Here is a 23,129-nt window from a genome sequence, read left to right on the forward strand (position 1 = left end):
CGTGTGGGCTCTGATTCAGTGTTTCAGCAGCTACAATTTAATGTGACCATAGTAGCATGCACATTTTTCAAAGTAATAGAAACCTTTAAAGCCAGTTAAGGTGGCATTCACCATGAAAGGCACTATATATAACAAAGATGGTAATGCTGCTTATTGCATTACTGTGTGGGTCAGATCATCCTTTATCTTATGATGTTGTTTATTGGACTTAATCCTTCCAGTGTGCACAGTGGGAGGAGCTCACCAGCAACTGTGTGATTTCCTTTTTTAACCTTTTCCCTACATCTGATAGTGCTGGTTTCTCTGGAGTTAGTTTTTCCCTTGCTTTTTCAAAGCTGATGTCTGGTTGAGGCAGAATATATTCTGGAGAAGCCTAAACAATAGGAAGGCATCCCTGTAGTCTGAGAAATGCAAGCAGTTTGAACTGCATGGTAAAGGCAAAACATGCTGAGCTCTTTTCAGGCAAGAAAAGTCATTATTCCTCTTCATTATAATGTGTGATGTTTAGTGAAGATTCTGAGCAGATTAATTTCTGTACACATTTAGGTATATTAAGGGGATATATGCATGTGTTTTATTTATTTATAGTATGTTATATGAGTGTGTGTGTTTGTGTACACACTGGCCCAGTCCACAATAAATTGTACGCTGTTGGCATAGCATTTAAATGTAAGTGCAGAAATGCCTGCTAATTCAAATTAATTTGAAAGCAAACTTTCTTTAATTTTAGTTAATAGACAGACAGAATTGGGCCTATAATATATACCCACCTTAATAAAAGGACAAGTGTCTGTGTACCTGTTTGTCTATCTGTTTGCCATGTCTGTGTGATTGTAACAAATGGCATATCACAAATATTAACACTGTTTTTATGAATCTCATACCAAATGGCATATACCATTCCAACCAAATCATAAATAATGGATTTTGTTACTAAATATGTTACAAAACACATTCCAATAAATGGTGCACTGCAAATATCAACACAGAGGTCTACATGGATGACTTAGATTTCTACCCATCTTAAATGGGTAACACCGCTTGTGTGTTATACAGTAAATATATGACTCATTTTCACCCTGCTGACATTTGATTGTATAATGGTTCAAGTCCATCAATTTACTCTGCACTCACTAGAGTCCCATTCGCTCCTAATTCACTAACGTTTTTAGTTAAGCAGTGTTTTCTATACCCACTCACTTGCTTCATGTGCTTTGAACTTTGCCTTGTTTTCCTGTTCTTAATTTTTTGCTCTTCCTCTTTACTATTGTGTTCTTCATCTGACATGTGTCTAGATATTTTCTTGAATTTGCTTGTTCCCTTCTACATGGATTCCTGACCTTGGCCCATCAATAATATTCTGTGGCTGCCCATCTTGCTCTTTCAAATCTGTCATTCTCACTGCTACTACTGATCCTGTTATTTTTGTGCTGGCAGATGAACTGTATATTCACTTAAACATGCACATCCAGCTGAAGTGAAGAGGTGAGTGCTCAAGTGGAGATGAAGTCTTGGAAGGAGATGCATTTAATTAATGCAGATTGGCATGTTTTGAATTGTTTTTTGGCAGTCAGATTTTCCCCACACTTTGCTTTGTTCTTACATAGTGGGCCTGGACCAGTTAGGCCAGACCGGCACTTCTTAAACCATAGTAAAAGCTCAGTACAGCTCTGCAGCTGTTCATGTCCAACCTGTATATTTTGTCATGGCAACACTGATCTGGGCATGAGAGAGCAGGTAAGAAGGACAGTACCACAATAGGCACCATTTAAATCCACCCTGCACCTCACCTCCACCTACTGTTGATAGTAATGACAAAGCCCCTTTAAAAGATGAAGTCATAAACAGGGACTTATTGCTTTTGCACAAAGGCAATGTAATCAACTGCATGTAGTGAACAATATAGTTCATTGTTAAACATTTTGAGCAGCTCTTTCATTCTGATCAAGGTTATGTCAGGAGTTGTGATGCTCACCCCTATTAAACGTTTCATACGTCTTTAACAAACATGAAAATAGTAGGCCTTATAACCATGTTGCCTCCTCAGCTGCTGATTAATAGAGCCAAGCGTTCTTGGCTTTTTGGGTATAATCTGATTAAGAGCCCATAAGCCCCAGGACCTTAGTATGGTGGAGACATTGGGTGATACCTTTTAACCCTCTACTAGAGCCCCACAGTTTTGAGAGAAGGCATGTGTGATTGCTATTGAACAAGCTTACCATAGTTTGTGAGAATTGCTTTTCTTAGGATTTTGTGTCAGATTAGCCAGGGCCATAAAGGGTAGGATTGGGAGGCAGACATTAAGGAAGTGTTATGAAGAAGTAACAGATGATGTACATTTTATTGAATAAATGAAAAATGTTGTGTGTGGTAAGCAATGCCATAAATAACTATGGGAGCATTGCTGTTATACGCCATATTACAGCAACAACAGGCAGTTAGGTTGGGGGAGGGTTTACAAAATCCTTCAGTCAAAGTTATAATGTAATTGTATTGGGTGAAAAAAACAATTGTTTCTGAACTTGAGCTGTTTAGTGCAGGTTGTGAATTATCATTAACTAACATCTTACCTAACAAGTAAAGCAATCAGTTACAACAACTAAAATCATTTATTGTATTTTATGTGTAGGCCACAACAATGAAAATGTAGTAACACTTGAGTTTAGGTATCTACTAAAAGCAGCTATTAACTGTCTATAAACATTTTAACAATTATGTAAGTATCAGTAATTCATAATTACTGAGACAGTACAAGTAATAAAGCATGTAATTTTTCCTGATTTTATATCAAGTAAAAAGGTTTATAATATTTTATGACATGCATTATATTTTAAGCTATTACGTTCCTATACTTGTTTATGGCAATTTGTTTTGAAAAACATTTCTGAATTTAAGGTGGTATTAGACGGTATGTAATAAAATATATAGTGTAGAAATAATTACGACATCTGGTCAATGGACTAATCAATTTTAGAGAACAACTTTAAATGCTGCTGAAGTAAAGTCCCAGAAAAGCATTTTAGTTTAGATGGTGTTTCTAGTATTGATATGTTTATGTGTGAGCCTGTATAGGACTGTTGTCACATCTAGAATTTTCTCCTGTCTAGCACCCACAGCTGCCAGGTTTAGGTCTTGTTCACACCAGCCCTGGACTGGATTAAGTGGGTTTGAGAATATTATGTTATATAATATATTCTTCCATAAATGGAAGGCAGTGTGATGAAGTTGTAAAGGTTATGGATTTCAAAATCTGAGGTTTTAGGTTCAAATCCTGATTCTGACACTGTGTGACCATGAGCAAGTGCATGTGCCAATGCACCAACTGGAACAATAAAAGAAATGTAATCACTTGCATCCCTCATATGTTGTAAGCTGCCTCGGACAAAGGCTTTAGCCAAATAATAAATAGTAAAAAAAAAATAAGTCTGTCCCATAATTGAGGAGTCCTGCCAGTTTCAGCACAAAACATTCTCATTGCTACAATTTATGATATATTCCCATATAGATTGTGTTGTGTATAGGTACATTTATCCTAATTGATTGATTATAAAAGTAAGTCAAAAATGGCACACAATAGCTAATTGCAAATCAGTTTACATTTTTAAGCATAACACACCTTTTGAAAATCTGTTCTATTCTTTTTGAATCTGTTACCAATCTTGGATTCTATCTATGGGAACACTGCATTTTCAAACTTGCCACAATCCAACTTCAGATCACAGGGGGTTTCAATTTTGCATTGATTTAAAATTAAATTATAATGTATGTAATATGGTAACTGTTGTGATTAAATGTCCATATCACTAATCTGTTTCTTTTGACACAGGCAGAACATGTCAGCTGTATACAGAGAGTAACTCCACATAAGCTTGAAATCCTTGACAGTGCAGCTGTGAAATGTTAGCAGCGCTAACCACTCTGCCACTCTATTTTTTCATACACTGTTCATTTATATATAAACTTCTCATTCTTGAAACTGTTTAGATTCTCAATCCCAAAAGCATGCTACTTTAGACCTTGCAGTATTTTCAGTGCCTGAAAGCTATAATATGTGTAAACATTATCAGGCTTTAGACATGGCTGGACTATCTCATTAAATCTGACTGTTTAGTCACAGGTAGTTAGCTCCACTGCCCATAAATGGAAGAATATATATTACAAAACATTATATTATCAGACACACTTAATCTAGTCCGGGATTGTGATGGACCAGAGCCTGGCAGCTTGTGCAGAGCAGGAGAAAATTCTGAACAGTTCACCAGTGCCATATAGGAACACACATAATCATACACCATTTAACCTAACGTTTTTTTTTTTTTTTTCCAGACATGGACAGAGTATATCCACACAAATAGGGACCAGGCATCGGATTCATGAAATAGCAGCACTAACCACTACACCACTGGAAGCAAATTGCATTTTACTTTGTTAATTGTCCTTGCATGGTAAAGATACCACATAGTATGTCCCATACATTTTTTACATTGTAAAAATGTATCTTTTTTAAGTACTTGGATTCAAAGGTTTACTAATATCAACAATATTTTACAAATTGGAAAAAAGTCTAATAAAGCTGATGAAATAAAATGACAAGTCGAATGATAACACTGATTTCATTCAAGTATGCTTTCACTTTGTAGCACATTTTTGTGCCTCCTGAAGGATCCCACATTTTGAAATGATTAGATCACAGGGATTATCTCATGTATCAGAAGGTTTTCAGGTTGGGTCTAAGTTGAAAAGTGAAGTATAGACATGAAGGTTTTGACCTGGAGCACCTGGTTGCTCTGAAAATGAGAAGTGAATGAGTGAGAAAAGTTTCTATGCTGGCTGTTGTGGAGAGTTAGTCATAAAGCTCAATGGAGAACAGAAAACCTTGTGGAGTTGCACCGACGACTGCTTTGTAGCGATGATGTGGCTGGAAGTTTAAAAGTTCTCAGGATTGTATATTATCAAGCTGAATTAGCAGAAATTAAAACTGATGTTTCCCCATAATGGTGAAATGACAGTTGAGAATAGACTCGCACAGTATGAGACCTCAGAGCTAATTAGGCCACTTTCCAAATTGCATGTAAAATATGGAAGCAGCATTTTTTTTCTCTTCTTCTTTTTGTAGACCTTTTCCCACATTCTGCAACCAAATCTCCCACATAGCCCCTTCTATGTGCTTGTGCTTTTGGTATAGTGTAAGGTAACTTGTTTCCGATGGCTCATTTGAAATAGCTCTGTTATGTTCTTGTCAAACTCGGCTACTAGGCTGCTATACAGTAAACCATGTGTGCTAAACTTTCCCAAGTCTTTGTCCTCCATGTGATATTTCTTTTTTCAGTGCTTGATGAGAGGTGTTATATTTCTGACTGCATTGTCACAGTTTGTTTCATGTGCTTGTTTTGTTTTTTCTTTTGTACATCATCACCTGTGCTGTTTAAGTGAAGCCTCTTTTGTGATCCTCCTTTATTAAAATGTATTATTATTTTATTGGCATCTCTTTTTTAATGGACTTGTCAAAGGTTTTATTGTTGTTAATCAACATAAACATTTAATTGTCTGTCCTTTTGTGTGTGTGTGTTGCTATTTATATGTCCATTTCCTTTATCAATAGCAAATGAAAGTTGGACAAGGGTCTTTTTAGTGTACTGACTTGAAGAAGAGACATAATCTAGAAAAGTGTGCATCAGATGCTCTTAAACATGCATTTTAGTTTAAAGTAAGCTGTCACTGCATTTTCATCTTTATTCTCTCAGAAACTGGTAATATAAGTATATAATGAATGGTCTGTCCTAACTTTATTGTTTTGCTATAAATGTCAGTTTGATTTGGAGATGTTGATACAAATAAAATATCAATACAAACATACAACATAACGACAACAGTATTCCTCATTCCCTAACAGACCCCACTATTTATTCATCAGACCTAAAAGGTTGTGATGTTAAAATCTTGCATGTCATAGCTAGTACATAAACATAACATACTGTAACTTGCTGTTGTGAAATCTACTAGTCCTGATCTTGATTGACCTAAGCTTTGCCAGGGGTAAAAAGAGCGAACAGAGAGGGTGGATGTGGACCAGCATGTTGGATGATTTTTTAATTTATATGTAATTTAAACATGTGCACATTATGGCTCTGTATGTCATATAGTGTCCTCTGTACTCACCCACAGTCATGTCATCAATTCAGGTCATCCGACAGTTTTAAATGAGTTAACCCAAGTCAACCATCTTCTAAATTGGATAAGAGATTTTGCTCTGTGAATTATGTAGAGATTTCTTAATTAAGTAAATTAATATTTTTTAAAGAAGTATCTCTGGCACCAGTTCCAGCTTTGAGTCAACTTGTGTTTTTCTGGATAAAAGGCACACATTTGGATATGTGAATTTTCATCTCTTTCACTCGTTTATATTTAGGATTTGGACGTTCCTAAGGGCTTCCATTTATTCAGTTTATTCTCATGAATGAGAAAGGGAAATAAAGGTAGAGATGATGGTTTTATTAATAAAACACATAAGAAGGGTCAAGTATAGAGGGAACACAAAACAGCAAAAGCAAGTAAAAACAAATAAAGTGCTAGCCATTTCACTGTGCCTGGCATGTTAGAGGTGGTTTTCCATGCTATACCTAAATATCACAAACATCTAATCAATAACATTTTAGAATAAGCATTTAAATTGAGGAAGCAGGTTCTCTCCTCTTTTTTCCTCAATTTATCTTCTTTATTCATTTATTAATTTATCTATTTAATTATTTTTACTAGCATAAAGTTTTGCACTGCTGGCCTAGCTCTCTTTCTTAGGGGGGTTGACTTTTTTTTCTTTTAATATATAAAACTAGAGTTATTTGTTTGGAATGTTATTTGATTTTAATAAAATCAATAAAATTATATAAAAAATATGAAGACACTTTAGTTTGGCCTTGCTTGCATGGTTAGTTTCAACATCCTGCATTAACATTAATGTTTTGAGTTCCTATCCATCAAGAAACCTGCTCAATCCAGTTAAGAGTTGATGGTTCATGTGTGAAACCAGCCCTACCTTGAGCACCTGCCCATTTCAGAACACAATAATGTCTTTGATATGAGAAGAGCACAATTGAATGGCTCATGTTATCTGAACATCAATTGATGAGTATTATATTTTGAAAATGTCCAGGTCATCTTGAATAATCCTGTTCAGAATCAAATTATGAGTAAAGCAGTGCTGCATTCAGGGCTGCATCCTATTTTCATAACAGACCACAAGAGGGGAACTGGATGTGGGGTAGGTTTAGTGTTGCTGCTTCACTGCTTCATTTCCGTATCTCAGTCTGGTCACTGTCTGTTTGAAGTTTGTATATTCTATTCTTTTAGTTTTGTTTCCTCTAACATCCCAAATATTCGAGAAGTGCATTACATTTAAATCTTCTGCTCTGAGTGATCGACTGGATTAATGCATGATTTCTTTATCAAAGATAATGTCAGATAATTTTTGGCTTTCATTATTTCTACTTGTAAAGTTTTCCTAGATATGTTACTGAAGCAGACAACAAACCAGAAGAACTGTATAAATTTTTTCATTTTATCCCCCAAACCATCTGTTTTTTAACTGGAAATAACATACCAATGAAGGAAAATATAAATATGTTTGTTGGTCAGGGAGTTTCTTAAGTTTCAGTTGTCAAAATGAATGCTATTTTGCTAGAGCTGGGGCACATAGAATCTGTAATTGCCTGGCACTTTATTTATTCAGTTTTAATATAACTATGCACCAAATGCTGGTTTTATATTTTCCACAACTTGTCTGCCAATGTCCTCCATGGCAATTATTTAGTGTTAATATGTTGACCCAATGATTTCATAGCTGAAAGAATGCCTTCAGGTTGCTACCTGACAATAACCTATAATGACACTAATTTCTGGTGTCTGGAATTTTATAGATCAAGGAAAATTGCAAGTATTGGCATGGGAGGGTTAGTCCTGGTACTGCATGCATTGCCTTCATCCATATTGCTCAAAAGGAGCATGTGATTTATTAGTGTGGCATGGTTAGTGATTTGAGGATTGTAATCAGGGAAATGTTCAAGATTTTCAGCCTTTCCCTAGTTGAATTTAGCAATTTCTTTACAAAAAGTGGGCCAAACTTTGGTGAGTGGTAGCCCTGCTGCCTCATATTTTCAGGATACTGCATTCAGATCCGAGCCTGATCACTAACTATGTGGAGTTTGTCTTCTTTCTTTGTGTCTGTGTGGGTTTTTCTCCCACATCGTAGAGTGGCTCATGTTAAGTTAATTGGCAAGTCTACAATGACCCAGTATTAGTATGGGTATATTAGTGAGTGTGTCCTAACATGAACTAATGACCTATCCATGAGTCTTGCTTGCCAGGCATTGCCAAGATAGGCTCTAGCCCCTCCCCCAATCCTGAATTAAATTAAGCGTGTTAAAAACTTGATGGGTATGCAAAAGATAACTGCAGTCCACACTGATAGGCATTTCATAATGAAACAAAGTTTTGGACGAAATGCAACAAAGTTTTGGACATAAGACTTTATTAGATCTATATTCAGGAGCAGCAGCGTCAGCAGTGTAAATTTTGCAGATTTATTTGGGATAAGCAGTGAATCCTGAACTCTGGAAGTGGAAGAAAAAAGAGGAAAAACATTTAAAAGGCAAGCTAGGAAGTACAGACAATCATGTTGCTAATGTGCCATGTCTTAGCAGACTTCTATGTGAGATGCCAGGGCAAATACAAATCAGCTGACAAAAAATGTCAGATCGACTGATGAGAGGAGTTCATTTTGTAATTATTCTTAAAAATGCTTCATAGTTGTTCTGTTTTACTCATCGTGGCCCACATTTCATCCAAGACATTGGAGACTGAAATAATAATATAACATTCTCAAACTTGTATGGGAGACTGGAGCCTATCCCAGCAGCACTGTACTAAGGACATTTAAACAGCCAGTCCATCACACACATCCACACTCACATGGACCAATTTGGAATTGCCAGTTAACCTGACCAGTCTGTTTTTGGGGATGTGGAGGAAAACCATTGCAGACAAGGTGAGAATATGCAGTCTCTACACCAATTACAACCAGGCACTGGTTTTGATCTCAGCATGCTAGATCTATGAAGAGCAGCACTGAAATCCTATATTATGTATAATGCGTGTATACTATCGGATTACTTCATGACTGTACACTGTGTTTCGACCTCCAGGTGTTGCTTTTCTCTGCTCTCTGGCTAGGCAGCTCCAGTTGAGTTCCTTTATTTGCACATGTGTCTCTGTTTATCCCCACATCTGGGATATGTGCCCATTTGCTAATTTGAATATATTCAAAGAAGTTTTGTTTTCACTTGGCTAGTCTGAAAATTATTTTGATGATTACCAGGGTACTGAATTTTAACAATGAATTATGAAAAAATGTGAACCACAAGAAAAATGGTAAATGAAGCAGATGGAGATAAGGTGTGTACATCTGTTGGAAACGTAGGGCGCTTTCTTAGCCGTGCCAGCAGCATGAAGAGAACAAGTAAACTCCCAAATTTAAAAGTCAGTCATAGAAAACTATTTTTATTTTTTTTAATGAAAAGTAACATGCCCAATACAGTCGACACAGTATGTCAATAAAACACAATTAAGTTTGTCTTGAGGAAACATTGTCACTAAGAAAAATACATAGAAATCTCAGATTGCCATCCTTTCGAAATGTCCAGCACACCATGCAGGCTATCATTTCATCACAGCTTAAGCAATAGCTCTAGGTGAGAGATCGAGATTCCAGGTGATCATTTAACAGTGAGAAAGCACACAGTAAACATGAAGAGAATAAATCCAACCAAGTTATGAACCCTATCATTCATCTTGCCATAATCAATTGGCATTTTGATAGTTGTGTTAAGCAAGAATAGGAAGAAAAGCTGATTTTATTAATTTTCATGTGACTAAAGTCTCAACATCCATCTGCAAAATGCACTGGAAACGTGATAAACTGTGTTGCTGCGACTTAAAATACATTCTTTGAACAGTCATTACTAAACAGGTTTCATCATGCTTGCTTTGCAGCAAATTAAATCCCTTCTTTGAAAACACATCCACAAGGAAGAACTAAGTTAGAAAAAGCCTTTGTCGTACTGTCTTCAAAACACTATAGGTCAAGGACCTTAAATACTGACCTAAGATTTTCTAAATCCCATGACGTTTGCAAAAATTTGGTGGGTGTGATGATTTTTTTTTAATTGGGCCTATCATGAAGGTGCAGATTCTTAGGGACCAGTATTTGTTCCTGGACATGTCACTAGCTTTATTGGGTTTGCCAATGGTCCCTGTGATTATGAGAGTTTTTGTCCAGTGTCATTTAAGATGTGTATATAAAGTTGATTGGTGATTCTAATTTGGTCCCATATGAGTGACTAAGCACCACTGTCACCCACTCCCAGGTGGGTTCTTGCCTTGTGCCTTATGGTGATGGGAGAAGCTTAGATCTTCTATAATTCTGTGGAATACAAAATGAATTAGTACATGGATGGATGTTGATGGGGACACAATTAGCACAGCTGTCGAGTTTTTCGAGTTCCACTCTTAAGAGTTAATTGTTAATAGTTAATAGTTTGTGCATAGTTAATCTTTTAAACATTCAGCTTGATCCATATCTAACGTCTTACTGTACATTTCAGGAGAATGGGTCAGTGCTATGTGCATCATGGCTGGAAACATAAAAGGAAACAAAAAAAGGTGCTGATCTATAGGATGATGCCATTGGATGTGAATTAGTTTTACTTAATATGGAATTTGCTCAGTTTTTTACCACCCATTAATGGTGGAGAAAATAATTAAAGGCATCTCCAGTATGTTTTTCCTGTTTAAATGTTTTCTTTCTGTATGCAGAGTGTCAGAAAGTAGCAACTAGTGAGGAAAAAGGGGGGAAAAAAAGTAAAGCAGTTCTAAGTTAGCATCCATTACAACCAAGACTTTTTGAAAACCAGGTAATCTGAACTTTTGTAAAGTTTATAAATTATTTCAATTTTGTTTATTTCTTATAGCTTGGAGTCTCTCCAGCCAGAATCTGGAATTGTTGCAGACATTGACGTGGAGAACATATTAACTTCTGGGAAGGAAACGTTTTATGAACTTAAGAGCCAGCCCATCGCTCAGAGGTAAACTCACTGAATGGTAAAACAGAATTGCTATTGAGTTATCATTTGGTCACAAATGATTAATCCAATGAATGCTTCCATGTGACTCATAATATTTAAGCAATCATGTTTGAATTTTTTGAAGGCAAGACAACTCAATAAAAACCATTGTTTCCTGGGTTCAAAACCTGGGCCTGAGACACATGTGTCCACATACTTTTCTTCTTCTGGTTCTGCAGATGCTCTGATTTTATTGTTTTTTTAATTGTATATGGATGCTCTAAATTAGTCCAGTGATAGTCAGTCAGTCATTTTCCAACCCGCTATATCCTAACACAGGGTCACGGGGTCTGCTGAGCCAATCCCAGCCAACACAGTGTGCAAGGCAGGAACAAATCTTGAGCAGGGCGCCAGCCCACCGCAGGGCACACACACACCCACGCCCACACACCAAGCGCACACTAGGGACAATTTAGGATTGCCAAAGCACTTAACATGCATGTCTTTGGACTGTGGGAGGAAACCGGAGCACCTGTAGGTATGTAAATATGTGTGTTTAGGATGGATTAAAACCCCTCCTGGATTTGGCTACCATTTTCTGTACTAAGAATATTACCGTGTTTGTCTGTATCTGGGTTTGCTGCCAGTACAAGGATTTAATTGATGGTAATGTTTGCATATTTAATCTTTTTAAAATTCAGTTTCATTATGATAACAAAAAGTGAGTATTATTGAAGTATAAGATTCATTAGAAAGAGAACAGCATACCCTAGATAACAACTTGAAAAAGAGGAAGATTAAAGTCTTCAAATAAAAACGCTTTTTTGACCAAACAAGGCCCTAATCAAGAACTAAAACCAGCTTAGGCATTATTGTTCATTCTTTAAGTTTGGAGGTGGTTTGTGGTGATGATTGTCAGTAACAGGACCTCTTGGAAATAAGGTGGTTGAAGTCAAAAGCCCCCCTTCAGCTTCCATCTGGGCTCTTACAGGCAACTGAGGTACACTGAGTTAATAACACAAAACAAAAATACATTCTCATATACAAGAGATCACATAACACACAGAATCGCCACACAATTGGACAATTGTTCAGTTGGATTTTCCTTTACACTTGTTTTCACAACTTTTTTTTTTAAAATAATGGCATACCAAGTAGCAGAAAATTACTCAACAAAGATCTTTTAAAAATGACAGTAATCAGCAATTCTTCCTTTAAAAAGCTCATGTTTATTTGTAAAGCACTTCATTCTGCTGACATGTGTCTATTTAGAGTGTGCACAGTACAATCTTACCACTTATTAACAGACAAATTGGAAGTACAAGCAGTATTAAAATTAAACAGCTATAATTTAAAGAATTGGTGCAGATCCAGCTACAAGAATATGCACCTTATTTGTTTATTATATGCCTGTTTATGTCAGACATATGTGAAAGTAAAGTCTCAAGGTACAAGGAATGCCTCGTGCTCTTCATTGAGGCCAGGTGTCAGAACACCATGACTACTGAGATTTGAGATCTTTGCTTAGCTGCTAACCTCCATCGCTGGATCACAAGCACTATACCTGCTTGTTCACACCCGGGTAAGATATAACACTGATACTCTCTACTAGTGCCTGCTTTATTGTTGTCAGCAAGAAGAGTTTGCAAAGGGTGTTATTTTATCACATGGTCAGGCTGGTTTATGCCACTTGGCCAGGTCTGTGCCCTTTAAATGCCCCATATAGGCATTTAAACCATCAAGTGTATATACAAGCACACACCATTTAATTAGGTATTTTTGGTATCTTCCATGACAGCTTCTTGACAGCAAAAGTCTGCAAGGCTCATGCTGATTGATGAAAACAAGCACTCATTTCACCAGATCATGTTGCAGCTTTTCATCTTTGTTAAATCTAAATGCTTGCTTCTTCCTTATATTTGTTTTACCCACTTATTGACTTCCTGAACACGGTATTTCTACTAGAGTGTCACAGGGAGCTGAAACATTTCCTAGCAATGTGTGTACAAGGCAGGATCCAATCCTGAACAAGACAGTCGCATGCTAACTCTGGAACTCTGGACTCCTGGAAGTCTGGAGCTGCCAGACAGATTCATACACATACCAAATGAGAAGAAGCTGAAGCTTCTGAAGAAAACTACTGAAAACGGAGAGCAACCATCCTATCTGTGTGATTTTAGTTACTTTGGTAACGTAAATGTAGACCGCCCAGGAAGGGCTGCTTGCCATTTAGCTTAGGTTAACAAAATCTTATATACTTGAACTACTGAATGCCGTGGGTCCCCAGCAATGTATTTTCTTTGGGTTTAAGCTTCCTAGAGTTTTTGTTTTTCTCTTGCCCACTGTCATCTGGCTGAAGCTATAGTTATATAAAAACTGCTAATTAAATTAAAGTATCTTCTATAATCAGGACAGCAGAAACCATGTATACCACATGCATGACAAGGCCTCAGAGAACTAATAATTTGTAGCCATGGTGCCTAATGACTCTGTCACATTATCACTTGTAGGTTAAATAAGTAATAGTTTTTGCAACTCTTAATTTACTCTGTATTTCTCATTTATTTATTTGAAATATTTTACTTATCATTTTAGTATCCATTTTTTCTAGTACTGTATCTGGTTTTATCTTTGTAGATAGACTGTATATTTTAAGGTAATTAGTATTGTTTTTTCATAAAGGGTTTTGAGATGCATTTCATGTGTGAAATATGTATATAAATAAAATTAATTAACAAGGTAAGAAATCCAACCAAGGTCTCTGGAGTGATGAGGCAGCAGCACTTGTACAGGGGAAGTGCTCATGTTTTATAACGAAACAAGTCATTTAGTTACAGTGCACAGATGTGTCTAAAACATCATTCTTTTAAACTGGCAGAGAGCATGATATTTTTATCATTTGCATCATAAGTGTATATATTATTTTATTTTTATAGAGTGCAGAGTGTGATTGAACTTCTATATTTAACATTTTAGGCTCCTTCCTCAAACTCTTGTTTATGTCTTCGGGAAAATGTAGTTGGCATATCACTCCTTAGGGAAATGAATTTAATAACAGAAAAAGAAAAACAAGAAAATGCCAGGAAACCATAAATAATAGAGTAGAAGTGTCAGTACCATGGGAAAATAGTCAATGATTGTTTGTGTATAATAAAGGACAGCATATTTTGGATAAAGAGGCACCTGTTAATGCCAACTCTTGAAATTATTCTTGTTAGGTAGCCATCTGTTTAGGTGTTGGCAAGGGTTACTACAGTAAATCTATTTAACTTTGCAACTCACAGAAAAGTAAGCCATCATAATCTGTCTGAGACATTATAGTGCAGAAGGAGGGGTTTATGATCTCACACTTGTTTTGAGAACTTTGTGACATTTTTTTTCCAATGTCAGAAGTTTCTGTTATCTTAATCTGCACCTGAAAATGAGAAATTGGGCAATTGTGTTTTACAACCCTCCAGCCTTAAATGTACTTGTATACCAAAAATAAAAAGACATGTAAATAAAGTGATATGAATACCTCCCAACTGCATGTAGAGATGTGGTTTCATTAAACAAATAATAATCCTTTGTGAACATAAAAACAATGATGTCATGAAGCTTGTATTCCTTTGTGTTTATCATGACAATAAAGCCATTTGACAGGCATATTTAGAAAAAACAATATTTCACTGTATGTGTTGATGTGTATAAAATATCCTGAAAATATATCAGATAATTACTCAAATATTTTCATGTCTCAAAAGTATATCTTATTAAATCTGAGGAAATTAGGGTATTTTAGTGAAAAAATAAACACACCAAGACAACTTAAATAAATGTTTTGTGTGGAAGAAGTTGTAAGTTACTAGCTCACTTGTCACTTCAGCACACAATATATCATCGCAGCCTGTTACTCTTAGTAAAGAATCTCATTTAGCCATCCTGTTAATGAAAATCTCAGAGAGAACATGGCAGCTTCAGAAAGTGAGAGGTTCTTGTAAGCATGCAGAATTGGAAGGTGGGAATTTCTACATTTTTGTGTTTTATTGTGACAAAAGCAATTTTTTTTACTAGAGCATATTTATTTATATCTTGCTTATTTAAAGATAATGGAGATTTAAACATAAAATGTTACACATTTTCAAGAGTGTCATTTTTTTATAACTAGCAGTTCTGTGATCCACCAGGCTTTTTTCCATTTGTAAATTCAAACCTATCCTGCCCTAATTTTCTTGCAGGTGGTGAGCCCACAAAGCAGGTGCACAATTTCCATGTGAGCAGAGCCTGACTGGGTTACAGAAGTATATGCTGCCTCCAGGAAACATTCCTGACTAATTTTCTGTGGTCCATAAGCAGGCATGAATATACTCTGATCTGAATTCACTCTTGTCACATGGCTCATTTCTCTGTAAAGGTCTGAGACTTTTTCAATAGTCGGCAGAAATTCTTAGCTTGGCTTATTTGTATTCCTATGACAGAGAGTTGGACAGCATTAGACCACATGGCCTTACTTCTCCCCATTATTTCCTATCACATACTTTTCCTGGTGCACTCAGTTATGTCACCGATCTACCTCCTCCTTGTGCTGCCTTTCATTTGTCAGCTTAGTATCTTCCCTTGTAGAGTTAAGTGTTGACAGCTTTCCAGTCATGTAGACCTCACCAAAGAATCTCATTTTTTTCCTGTGTGATTGATTTCATTATTTGGCGTTCAATCAGAAGTTCATGTAGAATGGACTCCTTTGACTTGTAATCCATCCACTTGACTCTTGAGAAGGCTTTGGTAGCAGTACATCCAAATCTCACACCCATAAATTGCAAAAGGTCCACGTCAAAGTCTACAGCAATCTCAACTCTTGGTAATCTACTCAGTTTATAGTTACTTCAACATCTTGTGATGTTGTATGGAATGTTTAAGAGTCCACCATAACTTTTCTTGATATGTCTTCGTTTTAATTTAAAGCCATCACATAGCTTTTTAACAACATCATATGCCTTCTGTAAATTGTTATTTACTAATCCATCTTTGAATGTGGATTTAAATTCCTACACACTTCAGAAGAAATTATATTTAACTAAGTAAAATGATGGGACATTGTGGTGTGGTGAAAAGCAAAGCTGCCTCATTGCCTCAAGACCTTAAACATGAATCCTGGCCTGGTAAATATCTGGGTGTCCCATCAGATACTCCAGTTCACTTCCACGTCCCATAGGCACTCAGGATACGTTAACGGCTGACAAATTTACTAGACCAGTATAAGTGAATGTTGATGCATGTCTTTTGAGTGTGCCCAAAGCTAGACTGGAACCCTGCCCCAGGATGGTTGCCATCTTATACTCAAAGCGTCCAGAATTCACTTTAAAAGGACTGTGTGGAAATTTTAATATTCTGCTTACAGACTGCTAACCTGGGACCACATGACTCCAAGATAACATCACCATAGGTCCTAGTCATATAACTGCATTGAAAATTTCTTCTTTTGCATAGACATTTCTTAACTTTTTGAGGGCTGAATATTTTTTCCAAAAAACACAGTTTTCTGAAACGCACACAAATCAATGGTTTCACACACAAGTCAACATAAAACGTCTGTTGCTATGTGCTGTGGCTGCTGTTGGCGCATGTTTGGCATCTCTGGTGGCAGTGGCTATGTTGGGGACAGCAGGAATGCATGGTGAGCCTTTGCACAGCAGCTGGGTGGCGGTTGCAATGTGATGCAATCTGGTTTGTACCTCTTGTCATCATAAGTGGTGGTCCTCACATGCAAACATTGCTGTAGGCGCATCAGCTACATGAAAGTGTTCAGCACCACGATGACCTGGGAACCAATCAGATGATGCTGGTGCCTCGTTTTTATTTTTGATCTCCATCTCCAGATCACTTGCATCAAACTCGGAGTCCGACAAGTCAGCTTCCTATTCAATGAAATTATGTAAAACATCCATGGAATATTTTGCTTTGCACATTCACTTTGGTCTCTCACCAGATGTTGGTGCCATTTTAGAGGTTGTTTGCTCTTTGCTACTCGTGCACGTGTAGGGAATTGAGGTTAAATCAACAAAGCTATGTTACTTTCCTTCTAGCAAAAAGAGTCAAACTAAAATGTAAGGGTGAGTTTTGTTGCACTTTACAGCTGATTACCGTCCTCTATTCCTGAATTTTGACAAAAGTCGACATTAGCCCTGAAAGAGTTAAGGTGGTAGTGAAACCTGAATTTTGGTTGTTCTCTTAAGACTTTTTTTTTTTGTTTCACTGTATTAAAAGTTGAAAGATATTTACTCATTTTAAGAAGCTGTGGGTGCACTATGGCTTTACACATGGCCTATAAAAGATGCGCTTTACTGGGCACTAATTTATATGTATGTCTTGTATGTAAACCTAAAGTGATGTATTGCAATGCAGTCATTGTGTGTTCATATGAATAAATATATCATATTTGTGGTGCTGAGTGAGGAGAAGAATGCTTCTTTATCATTTCAGGAACATTAATAACAGTATGATTAAATATGACTTAATAATAAAAAAACAAGATTGTTAATTGTACCCTTTCCTTGTGATTAGCAGTTACCTCCAGGTTATTTATTTTCTTCTGAACAGACTCTCCGCATGCTTTTCTTTCCAAGCACGCCATACATACTCCAAAGCAAAGATAACTAACAGCTTGAAGATCACTTCAGATGGAGCTAACAATGGCACAGAGACTTATCAAGTTGAATAAAAGTGTATCTGGTTTCTCAACATCCAATAATGGTCAAAGTTAAACACCTGTACTGGGAAGTAAATTGCACTGTGGGGTGCCCATGTTAAGGTGTCACAAAATTTAAGCTGTCCAGGTAGCTACAGTATGTCAAAATGTCTTGAGTAGGTTCATTATACAGCAAATTTCTAATGTTAACCTCCCTTGGAAGCAGTGGTCTATGATGTAACACAGACCAACCAAGTGTACCTGTAGGCCTTAAGCATTACCCTTTAGAATCATAGCAGAGTCTACACTAACGTGACTTCATCATGGATGAGTAATACAAGTTGTAATTGAGGCAGTTCACCCACTTCCTACAGCAAGTTCAATCTCATGTATGCTCCATACCTTTTGCTGATTGCACATAACACTGCTAGTTGCCATACACCCATATTATTTTATGTCAGTTTTTCTGTTTACTATTAGGTTGGTACAGTGAAGGAGGTCATTTTTTAAGGGGCAGGTTTTGGCCTGACTGACTGACATCCACAGATATTTTATAAACATATAGAGCATTTTAGAAAATGTAAAAAATAATAGTTTATACCATTCTACCTTATAAGAGTAGTAAAAGTGATATCTCTTATTTAGAAACATTACTAACAGAAGAATTAAGCCATAGTATAGATGCAGTTTCCTTGCTTTTTTATTAAAAATAGTCAAAACATAAACACTATATTGATTAGAAAGGAAACATGTTTCATACAAAACCAGTGGTACTGAACGTATTTTAGACTAAGGACCAATTTGCTAAAGAGAAGAATAAAATGCACCACTAAGTGTAATTGCAAGTTACAATCAGAACATTTTATTTACTAAAGAAATTTCAGTATTGCTGGCTTTATGTTTTGGCCATGATAATAGTATAAAGGCAGGCAGCCTGATAACACTGATGCAGCTGAAGAGGCACCCACTTGTCATTGGCCAGATTAAATAAAAGAATTACAGCAGTGTAGAGGTGGGCACAACAGACTAAAGTTGAGAACAATTTAAGAAAGATGTGTACAGTGACCGAGAAGTGTTCAATGAGGGGATGATTACCATAAGTGGACAGGAGCATAGCAGAAACGAACAGCACTGAAGTAAAAGTTGTTACTGTGGACAGAGGTTTCAAAATTGGATCCTGGTGGGCGACAGCTGCAGGTTTTCATTTTAACCAATTTCTTAATTAGTTATCAAATACTGCTACTAATAAAGCAAATATTTGCCTTCAATTTAATTGATTTGCTTTTTAATATTTATAACCTTAACCAACAGCCAAACAATTATGAGATGCCAACCAAATGGCTACTGCAGATGAGAGTGTTTATGGAGTCCGCACACTCTGGTGAGATGTAGGGAAAGTAATAAAAAGCCTAACATTAGATAGAACAGAAGTGTTAAAGCCAAATTTTATTTCAAATGTGACAATCATATATATTAAATGATTACTAATGTTATGCATAATTTGGGGGACATTTTTATTCTTCACCTTATATTTTAAGGGGTAAAACTGCCTCTAGTTATTTCTAATTCTGGACTGGTATAGCTGAGCCAATTATGAAGTTGAAGTGTCCTCTGTAATCATACCTTGTGCATAAGCAGGCTTCATTGAGTGACTTATTCTAGTCTTTCTGTCTATGCTGTGGTTTTAGCAACTTCTCAGCCATCTTTATTATCACCATTAACAATGATTTCAAAGAAAAAACTTTTGTTATTTTTACAATACACTTATACAGATATGAGGTTTTCTACAGAGAAACCTCAAGTAATTAGATACATATTGCCATATAAAGTTACAAACTGGCACCTTTTACATTAATACTTTTACTGTAATATTTCTATGCTTTCCTCAATTGGGAGGCAAGGAGCATGCCTGCCTAACCACATATGTGCCGTGTTTTCTTGTGTACAGCTCCACTTCCCCAGTCCCACCCGGCACAGTGATGTCGTCAAGAGTACTTCTGCGGCAGCAGCTCATGCGGGAGCAGGCCCGGGAGCAGGAACGCAGAGAGGCACAACAACAAGCCTCACAAGCCCAGCTCCGTTCATCAGACCGCAGCAATGCAGCCACATCTGCTGCCATCAGTGTCAGCACCCCACAGGGGTCCAGACCAGCTCCTGCACAGGTTCCTGTTGAAGTCCTAAAGGTAGGAGAGATATCTGATATATAGCTTCTTTCTTTTTATATCTCTTTTTGAGACCACCTTTGCTTGCCTTCTTATTCAGTTCTGATTGAATTAGTGGAAGAATGTACATCAGAACTACATGTGTAAAGTAAACTGAGAATGATAAAAATTTGATTAAAATAAATACTACTGTGACATCATAGCTATATATATTCATTACCACAGTATATATTAAGGACAGTAATTAAGTCATACTTTCTGAAAGTGACATGGATGTTTTAAAAAAAAAAAAGTGAATTTGGTTGGCTCTTTATGTTTACTTTGTGGTATGTCTGGACAGGTACAAACTCACCTGGAAAACCCCACCAAGTACCACATTCAGCAGGCCCAGCGCCAGCAGGTGAAGCAATACCTCTCTACTACCCTGGGTAACAAGATAGCTAACCAGACACTGGGAGTGTCTCCCTCCCCACAGACTGGCTCTGCTCCAGAGCTGGCCACTGCCACAGGAAGTGCACCCAACAGCCCAATGGCACTACTAAACATTGGCTCCAATTCTGAGAAAGAGGTAAGGCTGTGGCAGCACTATTTTGGTTTGGTTTGTCAATAATAAAGGCAATAAAAATAATCACAACTATAAAGTTAAGTATGCAATGAAATGACAGAGACTCATTGTTGTACAAATTTCCATATTATACAAATATTTTTGCTGATAACAGTAGATTTGCAAGTACCAGACACAGATCCTAACATTATTCTGTATTTTCTGTACACTCTGTATTCAGGCGAGAGAGAGAGAGACGCACACACACACACACACACACGCGAGAGACACACACACACACACAGGCATGCGCGTGCATTGTTGCAATGTTACTTTTCTTGGTTGTTTATTAAATTACGGATTTTTCAAATGTTAATTTTCTCCCCTTTGCTTAAAACTGGTTTTAGCGAGCGGGTCATAAGGCTATAGCGCGAACTCTTGCAGTGTTAGTTTTCCCTGTTGTTTAAGGTTTTCTCAGTGTTATTCAATGTTTTTACATTTAGTTTACTATTACGCTGTGCATTCTATGGTATAATTAACTATATTTGTGCTTAAAAACTTAAAAAAATATATATTTACATTCAGTTTGAACGGTCTGGAACGGATTAATTGTATTTACATACAGTCCTGTGGGGGAAATTACTTTGGTTCACAACCAAATCGGGTTACAACCAGAGTTTTGGAACGAATTATGGTCGTGAACCGAGGTTCCACTGTATTACTGTCGGAGAACATTACATGCATTTTATGGAAATACAAACCAGTATTACTGCGAGAGAAAATTAAAGCCACACAATACAGTGACGCATATTACAGCCACATACAAGTTCCCTTGCCATTTAATTTAGACTGTTCCTACTAATGGTTATGCACTACTGTTCTAGCGCCCGTTATTTTAACGGGCTTAATGTCTAGTAGTAAATAATTCATTATGACACTTCTCCTAATAATAAATGAGAGTGAAGCCTTGGCAGTCTAGCAAATTTACTACTAAGACTGATTTAATTATTGATAACTTCACACCCCTTGTCAGGCAAAAAAAAAAATCAATAAAAAAAAAAATCGAAGGTTTATCTCTGGAGGGTTACTCAGAATGTCTGACCCATCAGCATTTCTAAATATTCCCTACATTTAGCAATGAATTTTCAAAACTGTTTTAGTATTGCTGATGAAATTGACATTCATTAGATGGAATGATCAATAGCACTTTTTGAATTTTTCTTTCTGTCTATATAAAAAAGCATACTAGTGTAGACCTCTTCTTAATGAAGTAAGATAACCACAGGACCTGCAGCTAGTAAACCAGCACTTTGGTAAGTAAATGGCACTGCAAATCAGAGGCAGACACACTTTTATTACTGATGCAGCCCCAGAGGTCATTGTCAGATGTTTTGGCAGCCCAAGTTCCTATTCAGGTTTCCAGCATGCAGTATATTCTCACAGTAGCATATTTCTATTGTAAAATAAAGGCAAACAAATATTTTGTTTACACAGTAGTCTACCACAAGCATGTGTTGTACATGTTTGTTCAAATTTCTTATATTTGAATTTTCAGATGCTATGCAGTGGCACGGCAGTTAGTGCTGCTGCAAATCCCAGACCTAGTCAATGTGAATATAGAGTCTGCACCTTATCTGCATGTAGAAGAAACCCTGGGTACTCCACTTTTCCTGTTACGTCTCTAAGCATGCTCTTGTTAGGCTGATTCTAAAGTGACTTCAGTGTAAGTATAGGTGTATGCATTAGTGGGTTGAGGAATGGACTAATGACCTATCCAGGGTTCTTTTCCCAAGAATGTTTCTGATACAGGCTTCACCCCCCCACCAACCTTGAACTGGATTCAGGGGATTTGGTAATGTCTGTATGTAATTTTAAGCACTTTTTGAAGCTGCTTGGCATTAAGTAATATGAAAGTCTCCAAAGGCCTAATGTGCAATGCAGTTGTGCAGTGTGGGCTGCATAAAAAATGTGAACCAAATTTGGTGCGGGTTGAATCCACTTTTTTGCTTTAGGAGCACATTTGGAGCCAACTTGAAACTGAATTGAAATAGGTCTAAATTGTACAGTTGGTAAAAGAATTGTTTTGTTTATTGGACTTGACAAACAAAAATGATTAATAATTTTGACCAAGTTTTGTACAATTTCCAGATATACAGTAAGTCAATGTGACAGAATGTTTTTGGAAACTGCAGTTTGCTTTTCCCAGAAATACTTGATTCAACATGAATTAATCATTTTTAATTACATTAATTATTATGAATTTGCTATATTTCAGCCATTATTTGTAATTTTGTTGTAAATACATGGGCTTTGAATATTAAATTACAAAGTGCAAAATAACAATATCCATAAAAGAAAAATGACTATTTTCCGTAGAAGCTATAAGAGCATATTTTATTCCCTCTCGTTCAGTGGAGAAGTAGTTCTACTTTTAGTTATAATAGGTCTGTTTTATTAGCAAGCTGTATAATATTGCTCCTTTATATAGTATTACCCAGCTAAGTTGCTTTAAAATTACAGGTCTGTTTAATTACACTTTTTTTTACATTTGTGGGAAAGATATGTTAAGTTTCTCAAGTGACACATTGAGTCAATGATGGAGAATTAACCTATATACTTTGTGTTGTGTTGCCAAGTCCAGTACC

General features: G+C 36.6%; 1 protein-coding gene across 2 annotated transcripts in view; it reads left to right on the forward strand.

The window, feature by feature from the left end:
• tfe3a (transcription factor binding to IGHM enhancer 3a) overlaps positions 1–23,129 on the forward strand; it is a 70,346-nt gene that overhangs the window by 24,824 nt on the left and 22,393 nt on the right. For both annotated transcript variants that reach the window (XM_039774108.1, XM_039774109.1), the window contains exons 2-4: positions 11,022–11,135; positions 19,727–19,961; positions 20,281–20,508. In XM_039774108.1, coding sequence (XP_039630042.1) covers positions 11,022–11,135; positions 19,727–19,961; positions 20,281–20,508 — 577 coding nt within the window. The remainder of the gene's footprint in view (positions 1–11,021; positions 11,136–19,726; positions 19,962–20,280; positions 20,509–23,129) is intronic.

The sequence above is a fragment of the Polypterus senegalus genome, chromosome 13, assembly GCF_016835505.1.
Source record: "Polypterus senegalus isolate Bchr_013 chromosome 13, ASM1683550v1, whole genome shotgun sequence".
In the NCBI taxonomy this organism is placed as follows: Eukaryota; Metazoa; Chordata; class Cladistia; order Polypteriformes; family Polypteridae; genus Polypterus; species Polypterus senegalus.